At 37.5% G+C, this 16,195-nt stretch overlaps 1 protein-coding gene across 4 annotated transcripts in view; it reads left to right on the top strand.

The window, feature by feature from the left end:
* INTS9 (integrator complex subunit 9) overlaps nucleotides 1-16,195 on the top strand; it is a 104,998-nt gene that overhangs the window by 24,838 nt on the left and 63,965 nt on the right. For 2 of the 4 annotated variants that reach the window (XM_014843334.3, XM_014843333.3), the window contains exons 2-3: nucleotides 5,851-5,978; nucleotides 14,562-14,622. In XM_014843334.3, coding sequence (XP_014698820.1) covers nucleotides 5,851-5,978; nucleotides 14,562-14,622 — 189 coding nt within the window. The remainder of the gene's footprint in view (nucleotides 1-5,850; nucleotides 5,979-14,561; nucleotides 14,623-16,195) is intronic. The other 2 variants (XM_070505133.1, XM_070505132.1) reach the window with 1 other exon arrangement.

Here is a 16,195-nt window from a genome sequence, read left to right on the forward strand (position 1 = left end):
TAACAACCTATAATGGAACACCAGTTAGACTGGCAGCAGATTTCTCATCAGCAATAATAGATGCCAGAAGACACTTGGATTAATATCTTTAGTGTTCTGAGGCAGTTTGCTGCCATATAATTCCACCACCATCACTGTTGAGGAGTAAAGTCAAAATTAAGAAACTTACAAACCAATCGTGACTAAGAGTTTACCTTTTGAACACCGTCTCTGAAGGTGGTGTACTAAAGAATGTGTTTCAGGAAGAAAGGAATTGAACCCAAAAGGAAGAAATGGACTACAAGGATTGATGAGCAAAGAAATTGGTTAAAATGTTGGTAAATCATTATTAACTGTGAAAATAGTGTAAAATAGTTCATTGACTCTGCATTACTATTGTTAAGACACATCTTTCTTTTATTTGCATAGCACTGAGAAAAAAACATTGAGCGTTAAACTATGGTACAGTACTTTAGTGATGGAACTGATCAGTACACTAATCTGTCCCACTAACTTCTCTTTCCTTTGAAATTTCTTTCATCTAGTCCGAGGAATGTGGCAATTGCGTTTGTGTGCATTGCTTTGAATGTGATATGGAATCCTATTGTACATAACTTGATTACAAAACATAAACACATGAGACAATGATTCACCAAAGGAAAAAGTGGTGTAGCTATATTATTTTCAAATAAATCTAGAAATAGATTTTGAGACAGAGAACATTACATAATGATTAGAAAAACTGTTCATTAGTAAAGATCCTGACCCTCGTGTCCCTAGCCATGTAGCCTCAAAATGTATGAAGCAAAATTTGACAGAATTACAAGAGAAATTGGCAACTTCTTCTCTCCTAAGTCTTAAGTAGGTAAGGGTATAGGAGATTTAAATAACTCAACATACTCTGTATGCAACAATTAGGTGATATATTTTCAATTTTCGTGGACACTAGATCATTTTTTAAAAATCAACTGTTTACAGTGTACGTGGTCACAAAGCAAGTTTCAGTAAATATCCAAAAATTAATGTCAAAATTCTATTCTCTGACCACAATAAAATTAAGAAATCAATAACCAAGAGGTGATCATTGCCACCTGTATATTTGGCAGTTGAACCAAACACACGCACACACACCACACAACACACTCATACTTCTGAGTAGTTTGTGTCGCAAAGAAGAAATCACAGTGAAAATTACGTAGTATTTAGAAATGGATAAGTTGAAAACACAATATAAACTTGTAAAATGCATTGAGAGCATCATTTAGAGGACTCTTTGTAGCCTGAATGCCTCTTTTAATCAGCTACACATCCAACTGCAGAAATTTTAAAAATCATAACAGATAAAGCTTAAAATAGAACAATAAAACTGAGAACAGAAATTAAACAGAAATTGGAAAGCAAAGATATATTTATGTTAATAATAATTGAATAGTTGGTTATGAACTAAAGGAATAAAATATTTTAAACTGTAAAGGGAAAAAAATTAAATTAATAGAAAAGAAAGCAGTGCATTGCTTCTCAGAGAAATGTTATTGTATAGTAAAAATGGCACATTCCCTAAATAAATATATATATTAAATGTAGTCTCCATTTACATCCTTGGAAAAATTTTTTTTAAGAATTGAAGTCTAGTCACTCTAAATTATTTGAAAGCATTACAAAGTATAAACTTTACACCATTGGGGGTGAAAATAAAAAACATAACCAAAAAAGACCAGTGGACAAAATCCACTGTGGATAAGAGATCAATGTAGGACTATTTGCGCAAACGGTATTTTCAGAGATCAGATATGTTTGTCACCATAATAGCTATACTGCAGAAGTGTGTCAGTATCAAAAGGAAAGCAGCAAAGAAAAGTAAAATATGGGTAGTTGTTAAACCTAAGTAATGGGAGTTTATTATGGTAATTTTGCTTTTATGTTTGAAATTTTCCATAATAAAATTTTTTTAATGAAAGTAGCAGAATGGGAAAGATATGTACTAATTATAACTGATAAAATTTTTATCCAAAAAATATAAAGAATGCTTATATATGTTAAACATGTAACTTCTGAAACCAGATTCCATTCATTCAGTGGAAAAAAGAGATCAGCAGGCACACGAGAAAATATAGATGGTAAATCATCACACAGAAAAAGCCTGCAGCTTTAAGTAGAAATAAGATTAACATGAAAGCATTACTATGTGCTTGTTAAGCTAGGAAAAAAATTTTTAAACCTGTTGGCTAGAACATTCACTTCTGTACTTGCTAGTGAGTCTAACTTCCTGGAAGGCAAACGCTATAGCAATAGACAATATTTGTAAAATTGTTCATTCGCTTTACCTAGTCTTGTGAGACACAAATGTCTAAGACGTTAGTGAATGCTACTGTAGAATAGAATTTCTTCCCTAAAATGCTGTAAACGATTGCCCCCAAATTTAGGTGGCCTCTTCAGCCCCTCAATGATTTTATAACTATAGCAAATTAACAGTGAGCGCATGCCATGTGTCAGGGGCTGTATCCATTCATTTAGTCCTCACAACTTTGGAGGCTAGCTTCTATTACCACATCTTACAGATAAGGAAACTGAGTTTTTGTGAAGTTAAGTAACTTTTCCCAAATCACACATTAATAATGAGCATAACCAGAATTTGAGGCCAGGCAGTCTTACTTCAAACCCCTTGCTTTAAATCATTTCTCCAAACTGAGTTTCAAAATTAAAGCTATTTATCAAGTAGTTGACTTTCCTGTTTAGGACCATTTGGTTGATGCCAGATAGCTACTACTAATATTACTGCTGCATTTTGGTATAGATTCTAGATTGTTTTGATCATAATGCTGATGGGAATAAGCGGTGAAACAGATCTGATACATTACTGACGACACTGTAAATAGGTACAACCTTTTTTGGAAAGCGTTTTGGCAGCATATTTCAAGAGCTATAAAATGCTCATATTTTTTGACCTATTTAATGCCACTTCTGGGAATCCTCTAAAGAAATAGTCCAATGTGGAAAAAGCCTTAAGCACTAAAGTGATCAACATAGCCATGTTTGTAATAGAGCCCCTGGAAGCAACCCTTCACCAGTAAGGGAATGATTAAACGAGCGATGGTGCGTTTACTTAGGCAGCCAATAAAATGAAGTATAATGCAACATAGACAAAGAAAACATAGTCATGTGTTTTAAAAGCAGCATACAGAGTGGTATGTGCGCTAAAATTACAGCTTTTACAAATTATGCAAAAAGAATAGAAAAATGATTGTGGGTCATATTTTCTTTCTGCTATTTTTTGAATGTTTTGTAATATAGATTTATTTCTAATTTTAAAATTAAAATCACGTTATTATTTAGTGTTTTCATACCCCTCACTAGATTATAATCTGCTTGCCGATTGCAGGCAGCATGTTAGAAACATCCAAAGAGCGACCCTGGGGACAGGCAAACTTCAGGAACCTTGCAGGTGCCTCATTTGCTAGTTGTGTGAACCTCAACCGGTCACTCCGTGCCTCAACAGACAATTAACTCACAAAGTGAGTGGTGCAATTTGGGAAGCCTGAGCGGGATCTTTGGAGACAGGGGACCTTGCTATGTGTCTGGCTTTTCTCAGACAAGCCTCTCAAACTGTATGAAGCTCAATTTCCTCATCCATGAACATGGAGCTAGTGAGATCAAGGTCTGCCACTCTTACATGATGCTCTGAAACCATTTCTTCCATTCAGTTATGGCCCTTATAAAGCGTCCCTCACCTTTATCCTTGGATGACAGGAGCAAATGTAAATTCTTTCAGCTAACTTCTTTGGCCTGAAATCTTTTGAGTAGCAGCTTTTACACGTCCATCTTCTGTCTTCTGGTGTAACTTGTTATCCATAGTTTAGAGTTAAAGACAAAGGTAAAGATTTTGTCATTCAGTGTGGCTGGCTAGATTTTCGGTTTTGTTTTAATCATATGTTTTTTCTAACTATAAAAATGTAGTAAATGCTCATTGTCATACATTTGAAAAATATAGAAAGCTGAAAGAAGTAAATTACATCATAATCTTTCCACCCAGAAATAGCCATTATGTACATTTCTCTTTTTTTAAGTTTTTCTTCTGAATATCTGATTTGTTTTAAAGGAGAAATATAGGAAATCTCTTATTAGAACATTTGTTTGGGGTAAGTTTAACATGATGCTTTCTGTTCGTTTGAGATAGTTTATCTTTAACAAATAATTCTTAGATGGGGACCAAGCTAGCAATAGGGAGCCGGATGGAGGACGGGGTAGGGATATCTCTGCCTTAATTGGTAGGAAGATTTCTTCGGTATTTCTGATACCTATCAAAGAATGAACTTATGTAAAGTATAATTACCCAAATCATGCTTCCTGGACTTTTGTAGGACAATTACAATTTTAATAATTTGTACTGTTTTCATCATAAGTAACCTTGTACCCATTCAGACCGTGAGTTATTTTGTTTGTTTGTTTGCTGATGAAGATTTGCCCTGAGCTAATATCTGTTGCCAATCTTCCTCTGTTTTTTGTATTCAGCTGCTGCCACAGCATGACCGCTGATGAGTGGTGTAGGTCTGCACCTGGTAGTCCACCCCAGTCTGCCAAAGTGGAGTGCGCCAAACAACTAGGCCACCGAGGCTGGCCCAGACCATGAGTCTTGAATTTTGGTTAGGAAAATAGAATCCTCATACATAAATTTGGAATAAAGAAGCAGCTTGCAAAATACCCAGTTTCTTGGCTCTTGGCCTTATCATTTTTAGAACATGCTGTTTTAAAAAATCATCAGTCCCTGTAATGTCCTCTGGAAGAAAGTAGGAAATTTATTCAGTGACAGAACCTACAGTGCAACAAATACCTGAAAAGACAGCCCGAGCTACCATGGCCGTGTGGAGCCAGGCATTGATGTCGCATTACCCTGAGTTGTACTGGACCTGTCCTTAAATCAGAAAGAAACAATGTACTTGCTGAGGGATTCAGAACATTGATCCCTCTATTTTCTGGGCTTTGCTGTTCACAGGAAGCTTCTACAAAATGACTTTAAGTGGGAGAAAAGCTCTTTTCCCTCTTCTTTCATTTCTTTTCTTCAAAACAGCAATAGAATTATGAAAGGTGACAGGATACATCCCATATAAATAATTTTCAGTGTAACATATCTGTCATCCCCACAATACTGAGGACGACATGAGCAATGTTCGAGGTCAGTGTATTGTCTTGCCTCATCACTCTCCTTTTAATGCGCCATTGTGGCTTGTGCCCCTTTGACTTCTGAGGCCCGCTGCTGCAGGCAAGAGATTCTTGATTGGTGGGGAGTACGTGTCCCTCACTCCTGCTTTGTATTGCACATCAGGGAAGCCACTTGTCCTTTTGAGTCATTTCTTCTGACAAGGCTGAGCCATAACCCCTTCCAATGTTTGTTGTTAACCCTTCCCAACCATTTCATCTTTGAGGAAAGTCACTTGACTCGTTTATAGGAAGAGAAAACCTAACCTATAGCACAGTTTGAGGATCCAGCTTAGAATTTAATTGACTTCCACAGCTTTGGGCAGTACTTGGGTATGATGGGATAGTGGAAATTTGCAAGTGTCATGTGAGAGTGGAGCAGACAACTATAGCCCGGAACACTTCTATTTAGAATAACTTTGGCCTCTCCAAAACTGTGCTCACCTAATAAATAACTTGGTACCCTACAAAAAATTGGGTATGACATGAAATTTGGAGTATTTTAACTGCTGGGTTAAGTGGTATCCAGAGCTATAAAAGGGAGGAAGTCACGTAGAATGTTAGCTCAATTTATATGCTGCTCTTATCAGAGAAGACAATCAGTTTTACTTAATTCACTGTGCTTTTTAGGCTTTTTCTGTAATTGATTATTGATAAAAATGATTTAATTTTTTTTAGTATTGCCTGTCGGGGCACCCAACCTTACCATGCAATGTGCTCAAATTCAAATCAACCACCATTATGTTGGACTGTGGACTGGACATGACTTCCACCCTCAATTTCCTTCCTTTGCCACTTGTTCAAAGGTACGTGCTGATGCATCTGTGACAAAATGAGCTTTTGTTTGCTGAAAAACGGTATTCATTAGCATAAAGATTACTGGTACCTTGTGTGTTGTCCTAAGTTTACTTTATTCCCTTAAAAATGTTCTTCATCAAAATAATTTCCTTTGGCTAGGTTGATGGAAAGTGTTGTATTGATTTATTGATTGACTTCTTTATTATAACTTCTTGTGAGCTTCTGTAAAATGTTCCTGCAACTGCTCAGTGCAAGTGAGGTCATATATATTTCATCTTTCTTGCTAATTCATATGAGAGCTGATAAATGGTCAACTGATGAGCCCAAGAATTCAATTTTAGAATCATTTAACTGCCTTTGCAGGGACTTGACATCATAGAGCCCACCATTTCTCTTTGATAGGTATCTATGCATTATTTTCATACTAGTCAGCTGTAGATATTATAGACTCATATATGAAGCCAAAGTCCGTGTCTTAAAGCAGTTAGATCACCCCAGGCCTACAATCAGACTGTTTACTGTCATTAAGACCTCGTCTAGGAAATTGGTTTTCCCAGCTTGCTGTTATTTAGAAGCAGCAATTTATAAGAGAGTGGGTGAATTTTAGAAGCAAATATACTCCCAACAGCAAAAAGTGATAACCACGTGCAAGAGGGGAGACAGAAAAGCTATTTAAAGTAGATTTAAGAGCTTGAAAGTGTAGCAAGCTAGGTAAACCAACTAATGTATTTCTTTCACTGCTGAAAACATCACTGTGTGTGATGGTTTTTCATAATGATAACCCTGTGAACCATCTAGAAAAAGTATAATTAAAAATCAACCATTGAGGAGCCGGCCCCACGGCCAAGTGGTTAAGTTCGTGTGCTCCACTTCAGCGGCCCGGGATTTGCCAGTTCAGATCCTGGACATGGACCTAGCACCACTCATCAAGCCATGCTGAGGCAGCGTCCCACATAGCACAACCAGAAGGACCTACAACTAGAATATAGAACTATGTACTGGGGGACTTTGGGGAGAAGTAGAAGAAAAAAGAAAAAAAAAAGATTGGTAACGGATGTTAGCTCAGGTGCCAATCTTTAAAAAAAAAATCAACCATTGATTTTTTTCTGAGATAAAGGATACAATAAGGTGATGGGGATAAAGTCAGAGATAATTGCAGCTTATATTTTATGCAAAGCTAATAAAATTCAGTTGTACTCATACCCAGCACCTAGAAATAGATTTACCATCCATATATATATATTTACAAGTAACTGTAGGCATTGTATGTGTTTCTCTACAAAAATGACTGACAGGGTGTTTCTTATTAGAATAGCCTGATATTATTGTCTGTTTCCCCCCAAAGATTAAAACGTTCATTCTTTGGTGTTTATTAAGAATCTGCACTGCACTGGATCCAGGGATACAGACATGAACAAGAAAGCTTCCCCTTCCTCGTGGAGCTTACAGTCTGTTAGGGGAGAGAGAATTACACAGTTGAAGATTTCGTTATACTTGTGTTGAGAAAACAGCTGTATACTTGTGGTAATTGCTAAAAAAAATAAAATACAAGGTACTATGAGGGTTCCTAAAAGATGGCCTACTTGGCTCTGCGAGGTCATGAATTATCTAGGTGTTCGAACCTGACTTGGGCAGACAGTCCTAGCTACGTGTTTTCCCTTTCCTGCTCATTCTTGTCTTTACCTGATTCTCTGTTCTCACAGCCCTGGCTCAGCCTTGGAATCCACTTCCACTCTCTCTTGCCTTTGTCATTGTTTTTCTCTCAGAGGGAGGTTATAGTAGTGGGATGATATATACTAGTGGGCCCATATAGTTCGTTACAAAGTGTCGTCTTTTGCTCAGGCCAGAAACCTTGAAGATAGACTCTGTTGAAATAGTATCCCCAGTGCCTCCTGTCCCCTAAACCTGCTTTATTTTTCTTCATAGCACTTATCGTTACATTATATATAATATTTCTTTATATATTGTCTGTCTTCGCCACTAAGGGATGTTTTATAAGGGCAGGGATTTTTTTGTTCTCCATTGTATCCCCAGTGCCTAAGATAGTTCTTGGCATGTAGTAGCTGCATGTAGCTTGGCGTGTAGTAAATAATTGTCATGTGAATGAATCCCTTTATCTTCTCTGGACTCTAACCTTTCTTACCTTCTCAGAGTCATTGCATTATTAGTTGTAATCTTTCCTCTATCTCAAACCTTTCCATCTTGACTCACTGCTTCCCAAATTATACTCAGTCGCTTCTAACTTAAAAAAATTTTTTTTTACCTTCTCTGAACTCCGCTTTCCCCTTCAGCATTCCTAATTCCCTCCAATCTGTGCTTGCCCACACCACCCACCAGAACACCTCTCACCAAAGTCACAAATGACTTCCATCTCATTAGCTGTGATGCATATTTGTCAGTCCCAACCCTACTTCGATCATCATGCATCCTTCAGCAGCACTTGCCACCATGATCATGCTTTCCTGGTTTTCCTCTTACTTCTCTGACTCTTCGTCTTCTGTTTACTTTGGAGATTCATCTTCCTCTAATGGCCTTCACATATCAGAATTCTTCAGTATCCAGTGCTTGGCCTTCAGAGTCTCCACCAAGGAAATTTAATAAATGCTCAGGGCTTCAATAACCATCCAAACAATAACTTACTAATGTGTATCTTCAGTTAATTTTCTTCTGAGTTCTGGATTCACATATCCAAAATGCCTACTGAGTTTCTCTCTTTGGATGTGCCTTTGAAGGCACTTCAGAACTCATCGTGCCTCAAGCTGAATTCATGAGTAGACTTGGTGCAGAAGAGGAGCGCAGACCCTCCCAGAACTGGTTTTCCCCCAAGTACCCTATCTTAGTGAATGGCATCCTGTTATAAAAGCCATAAAATTGGGAGTTAACTTCGTCATGCCCCTCTTCCCTGCTTCCCACATTCAGTCTTTTATTAAGCCCTGTCGTTTTTACCTTCTCAATGCCTCTAGAATCCTGTCACTTCAGTGCTGTATTCATCATCATCTTTTACAGGTATTACTGCTAAAGCCTCCTAACCAGTTTCTTCAATTCTGATCTTGCCCCTGTCTGAATCCAGGGTCATTTTTTGTATAACTTTTTATTTTAAAATCACTTCAGGGGCTGTCCCAGTGATGTAGTGGTTAAGTTTGCATGCTCTGCTTCAGTGGCCCAGCGTCCACTGGTTTGGATCCCGGGCGCGGACCTAGCACGACTTATCAAGCCATGCTGTGGCAGGCGTCCCACATATAAAGTAGAGGAAGATGGGCACAGATGTTAGCTCAGGGCCAATCTTCCTCAGCAAAAAGAGGAGGATTGGCAGCAGGTGTTAGCTAGGGCTAATCTTCCTTAAAAAAGAAAAAGTCACTTCAGATTTATAGAAAAATTGCAAGAATAGTACAAACAACTTCCAGTTACCCTTACCAGTAGTTAACATTTTATCACATTTGCTTTATTATTTTCTCTTTACATGTATGCATATAATTTTTTTCTGACCCGTTTGAAAGATACAGACATCATACTCCTGTACCATCAAAATACTTGAGTGTTTACTTTCTAACAATAAGGACATTGTCTTACATAACCACAGTACAATAATCAAAATCAGGAAGCTTACATTAATACTATACTTGTATCTAAGGTGCATGCTTTATTCATATTGCCAAAGTTACACCAATTCATATTTCACTATAATGCCTTTTAAAGCAAAAAAGAAAAATAACGATACTGGTCCAGGATCCATTCCAGATCACACGTTGCATTTAGTTGTCATGTCTTTAGTCTCCTTTAATCTGGAAGAGTTTCTTAGTCTGTCTGTCTTTTGTGACCTTGTCATTTTTGGAGTACAGGCTGATTATTTTATATAACATCTTTCAATTTGGGTTTGTTGGATGTTTCCTCATGATTAGGTTGGGGTTTTTTTGGTAGGAATACCGCACAAATGATTGTATGTATTATCAGAAGCCACAGGATGTCAATTTTCTCCAAAATCATCTTTTAGAAGTACAAGTCTTATCTTGTCTCTTATCTGTTTAAAACCTTTCAGTGGTTTTTCATTGCTCTTAGGATAAATACCAAGTTCATCTTGGTGTATTAGACATTATGCCTACCCTTCTAGTATCTTGCTCTTTGTTTCCTTTCAATTTCGAAGAAATCTTATCTCCTGCTTGGGAGCAGTCACACGAATTATTTCTTCAGCCACGAAGGCTCTTCTCCCCCTCCCACATCCTACTTTCCTTAGCCTGCTTTGCAGGAGCTTCTCTCTCAGATCATGTATCACTCCAGTTTCTATATAGGAAGCAAATAGAGATGACATTCTAGTTGGATGAGGGGGAGAGAGTATATGGAACTCTTACTGAAATTTCGTTTGAATAAACTTTTATGTAAGATGTCTAAGCCAGAGACTAGTGAGAAGGACTGGAAGAAAGTACTGGGCCTTGTCACTGTCTTCTTTCTTTATTCCCTCTAAACCCTGCCCCTTGAGCTTTCCCTTGACTCTACTGCTGTCCAGGTCTCCACTCAATCATCATAGACCGGAGAAGTCTTTTTTTTTTTTTCACTGAGGAAGATTCACCCTGAGCTAACATCTGTGCCAATCTTCCTCTATTTTGTATGTGGGTCGCCGCCACAGCATAGCCGCTGACAAGTGGTGTAGGTCCACACCTGGGAACCAAACCCAGGCCACCGAAGCAGAGCACACCGAACTTAGGCCACGGCGCCCACCCCCTTGGTACTTTGTACTATACTGCTTCATCATTTTTAACATCTTGTTCTCTGTTTGTGTGCCTGCTTGATGTGTCTGTCTTCCCTACCTCCTTAGGAGGAGAGATGTGTTTTGCTCACAGTCATATCATCAGCACCTGAGTACTTGACACGTAAATAAAATTCATTAATGAATGAGTAAGGATGAGTTCCTCGTTCTCCTACAATACTACACCAAATGATGAGTCTGTTCCCTGTTCCCTCTTTCTGGAAAGACCTCCTCCATCTTTACTCATAAATCCTCTTGCCTGCTTTCCACACCACCGCACAGTGTGTAGTGTCAAAAGTGTCCTTTCTGTGTGTAAACCCATAACACCTTCTGCTTACCTCTGTCATAGGTTTTATTCTATTCTGTTTTAATTGATGTTCATTATCTCCTTATACTAGAATGCAAACTAAAATGCAAGGATTATTTTATTTACTGTCATATCCTATTCTTTGCATACTTTGCTCAAAGTAAGCTTTTACAAATATTAATATTAATATTATTATTATTATTATTATTATTATTCTGTGAGGAGGTAGCATCCATTGCCAGTCTTCCTCTTTTTGCTTGAGGAAGATTGTCCCTGTGCTAACATCTATGCCCATCTTCTTCTACCTTGTATGTGGGATGCCACCACGGCATGGATTGATGAGTGGTGCATAGGTCCATGCCCAAGATGTGAACCTGCAAACCCTGGGCCACTGAAGTGGAGTGCACAAATTTAACTGCTACACCACCAGGCCAGCTTCTATAAATATTTTTTGCATGAATGAATGTGGTTATGTCTCTTTCATTATTATTGTTGTTATTAATATTTTTTGTGGAAGATTAGCCCTGAGGTAACGCCTGCCACAAATCCTCCTCCTTTTGCTGAGGAAGATCAGCCCTGAGCTAACATCTGTGCCCATCTTCCTCTACTTTATATGTGGAATGCCTGCCACAGCATGGCTTGATAAACAGGGCATGGGTCCACACCCGGGATCTGAACCGGGAAACCCCAGGCCACTGAAGCAGAGTGCGCAAACTTGACCACTATAACAGCAGGCCAGCCCCTCATTATTATTTTCTGATTATAAAAGTAATACATTTCAAACTAGGAAACTGGAAAAATTAAAAGTATAAAGAGAAAATGAATATCCTGTTCATTCTACCTTTCACAGTTTTTTCTAGGTGGTAGATTACTTTTAAATGCCTTAGGTTATTTAGTTATTTATATATGGGAATATTTTACCTATTTTTTAAAGAAAATAAATACTAAAAAAACAGATCTTGTATACATACGTTTTTTCTTGACTATAACATTTTTAATGGCATCCTTTTTTTTCTAAGAAATTATTGTTAAATAGTGGATGTAAAGATATGTTCATCTATAATCATAATTCTTCTAATATCATCACCTCCCATATTTTATTAAAGTAGGTGTCTGTGGAGAGACTTATGTTTCCTTGTTTAAAAAACTTACACAAATTTCATAATCGTTAATAGCAAAGTAGTAAGTCCCTTCCCCTTTGGTAGTTTAAAGTTTACTAACTCTTTGTTGCTTAGTCATTAACTCATTGGAAGTCGGTAACCAATTATTTTCATCTCTATAGTCAGCATTCCTTTGCCATTTGGTTACACATTTCCGTCGCCCTTCATCTTTGGCACTGTTGTTATAGCATGGTCATGCTGTGCTTTGAGCCTTCAGTCCCATCTACTTAGCAATTTCTCATATCCAAAATAACTATGGGTATTTCATAGAAGGCTTTGATGTTATAAAAAAAATGTTTAGCAGAAGTTAAAACCACAATACCTGAAATTTTTACTTTTTAAAAAAACAATTATTCTCTGATAAAGCAGTACACCATTTCTAATCATTTGTTGAGGACAACTAACTGCATCAGTCATCTGTAATTTGAAGGCTGATTTGTGTGTGTCTGAAGGGGAACACACAGATGCATGTCCTTTGATCAGTTCTCTTTGTAAAGGGAAGCGGATATTTACACCCTCAGTTAGAGAGTTAGCGTGCATGAAATGAGAACAGAATTCACATTGTCTTGTCATTACACTTTTTTTTAGAATTTTTGATTTTATTTATTTATTTATTTTTTTTTTTGCTGAGGAAGATTTCACCCTGAGCTAACATCTGTTGCCAAGTTTCCTCTTTTTTTGTGTGAGGAAGATTAACCCTGAGCTAACATCTAATGCCACTCTTTCTCTATTTTGTACATGGGTCCCCACCAGAGCATGGCTGATAAGTGGTGTAGGTCTGTACCTGGGATCCAAACCTGCGAACCTGGGCCACCAAAGTGGACTGTGCCAAACTTAACCACTATGCCGCGGGGCCAGCCCTCAGAATGCTTGGTTTTTTAATCTGATCTGATAGTAAATTTATTTTTCAGGAAGTAAGAAGTCTATAAGTGAAGACATATACGTGACTATGAAATGAGATAGGAATTAAACAGCTAACTATTAATAGCATATTTTTCTGAGAGTTTAGAACAGAAAAATCCCAGAGTTAAAAAAAAAAGTTTATTTGGTATTACTTATACCAAGCAAATTTGATTCTCCTTGTAAAGTAAATTTCATTCTCAAGTATGAAATCCAAAATTCTCACTTTTTTATTAGTAAAGGCAGAATGTAAACAGGAGAATCTAGGCAAAGATACGGTATGTGGGACTCTGTTGTACCTATATTCTTACAGCTTTTCTGTAAGTTTGGAATTATGTCAAAATTAAAATTACTTCAAAAATTCTCACTTTTTTTCTAAAATTAGATGCATGTATATTTATTAAGGTTTTTAACCTTTCCTAGAAGATTGACAAATATTCACAAAATAAATTTGTGTTTCTGTTTCACTTTTGTACCTGTCACCTAATTACAAAGTCAGAATTTGATAAAATTATTTTGGGAAGAGGATAAGGGACTATACATTAATTTGCTTTCCGATTGGAGTCTTTTAATCGCACCCCCATACTTTGCCCTTAATTTTTACTTCACAGACTAATTTTGTGGTGAAGTGCTAAAATCCTTTTGCTCTCCAACTTGTTCTCCTCATGTGCTTTTTTTCACACATCACCTTGGTCATTAAGTTTTTCTTTTTACCAGTATTTTTTTTCTCCTGAGTTATTTGCATTTTCAGCCTCCAGTATAATTCTTCTGGTCAACTAATAGCACACAGTTAAATCCTAGGATTACCAGAAGTGAATGATTTCTGAATCTAGACTTTTATATTGTCACATATATGTGAAATTAACCTCACCTTCTAGAAATTATTCACTTAGATATGGTGTCATTTTGTAACACTCAGGAAAACTAGCTTCATTTTCCAGAATTGGAACCTCAAGCCATGGGTGACAAGTGACTAATCCATTTATAAGCAGTGAATCTGGAATACAGACTTGCCTAGAGTTCAGGTATTTTTATTTGCGGAATTCTGGCTGATAGACAGCTCAGTGTTCTTGTCAGAGCACCTGACCCCTCTGAGTCTGTTTTCTCATTCATAATATAGTGCTCGCAGTCACCCTCCCTCGGGCTTGTTGTCAAACAAGCAAGGTGAAGTTGAGGGCAGTAATTGGAAAACTGCAAAATGCCATAGTGTCTCATCTTTCTTTTTTCCCTTTATTATTCTGCATAGCATTTTTAAAATTTTCCCAATTTAGTGCTAAATTATTTGGCTTTTTAATGTTCCATTGCCACATAGTTCTTAAGCTTGATACAACATGGTTATTTTTCATCTTTTTGATTGGTGTTTTGGATGAGCATTGCTGCCAGTAATTTCCAACTGTTTTTAAACTTATGCAGACAGTACAGTCATCATGAAATAACTGAGGATTATAATCTATTTAGGGTAATTTAATCTTTTGTTTTGCAGTCCCAGGCTGTCTAATCTTCCTGGCTGGTCCCTAAAGGATGGAAATGCTTTCTTGGACAAGGTAATGATTAACTGAAGTGTATCTACACCAGTGGAAAGCCTTCTTGTCATACCGGAGACACCTGTGGGGGACTGGAATTGGCCACCCCAAGATATGTCTCTTTGGCATGAGGATTATTTTGGGCTGGTTACTTTTAAAAACTGCAGACAGAAAAGAAACTCTGAAAAGTAGAATTTACTTACCCTTTGTTAAGAGACATTTACATTGTAAAGGAAATCGTCTGTAAAGGTGTCTCCCTCTCTGTAACAGGAAGAAGGGGGGATGAGCTTATCTCTGGAAACTCTCATCAATGTGGAAGGCAAGGACTCAAGTCTCCATAATAACCTGAGTCTTGTTTACTGTACTTGTGTGGTAATCTCCCATAATCAACTCCCCCACCCCCAACATCCTCCTTTGTCTTTACCTGAGTGTGGGATTTAAGGTGGTGGCTTCAGCCATTTTGGCGAGTTGCTCAGGTTGCCTGAGCATCTCCCATGTATACATGTTATAAAGCTTTGTTTAATTTTCTCCTGTTATTCTGTCTCGTGAATTTAATTTGTTCTCCGGCCAGAAGAACCCAGAATGGGTAGAGGACATGTCTTCCTCTCCTACACAGCCTATAGTAATGTGACTGATGGATTCGTTTTTTTCCCCATGTATTCTCCCTGAAAAATCCCAAGATCAATGTAGGATCTTCAGTACTTGGTGATGATTGTTTTTAGAGCCTTTTAGGGAATCTCAGTGATCAGACACTGGTCCAGTTTTCGCATGTGTAAAAAATCTAAGAACTTCTGCTGCAAATACATTTTATGATCGCAAAAAAAAACCTGTTGTTTTTAGAAATTGCAATGGGAGTTTCGACGGTGATGCTTATTAGTGAATTCCATCCAGCTCTTTTCATTTTGAGGCTGCACTGACTCTATGATGGAAGGAGTAAACTTTTTTTTTTTACTAACTTTAAAATCATCACATATGTGAGTGTTAAAGTGCTTCTGTCAGGGGTCAGATCAGGAAGGGCTTTGTGGAAAGTTTGGGTCTTATTCTTTGGATGATGAGAGGCCACAGAAGGTTGCAGGAGGGCAATGTCATCTTGCCCTCTGATCAGGTCATTTTGGCCGCAGTGTGGAGAATGGACTGAGGAGCTGGATGTTTAACTTCCTGGGCAGTGTGTTCTTGGGGGAGTGGGAGGGAAGCGTGTTCTCAGGTAAATTTGAGTAGAGGACCTTCCAGACTCATCTGTGATTCCAGCCTTTTCTGGTAGTCTAGAATGGACAATCTTATAGGTTGTGAAAAAAGAACACAGTTCTAGGAATCTAGTATTTAAGGTGTTACTGTGACTTTAATCACTGACTAACTAGACCTAAAATAAGTGGCTTCAATTATTTTTTTTTCAAAGCTATTAAATTTTTGACCTTAGATTATCTTCACGGTAATTCGTTCCTCACATCAGTATTTAGACAGTTAACTTATAAATGAGAGACCAAAGGTACAAAAAATGTTAAAACTATAATCTAGTCAAATTTTATACTAAAAAAAATAGTAGGTAAAGGAAGGTTAAAAACTGTAAAGCTCACCCATGTCTTTCTTAGTCCGA

Source organism: Equus asinus, chromosome 3, assembly GCF_041296235.1.
Source record: "Equus asinus isolate D_3611 breed Donkey chromosome 3, EquAss-T2T_v2, whole genome shotgun sequence".
Classification (NCBI taxonomy): Eukaryota; Metazoa; Chordata; class Mammalia; order Perissodactyla; family Equidae; genus Equus; species Equus asinus.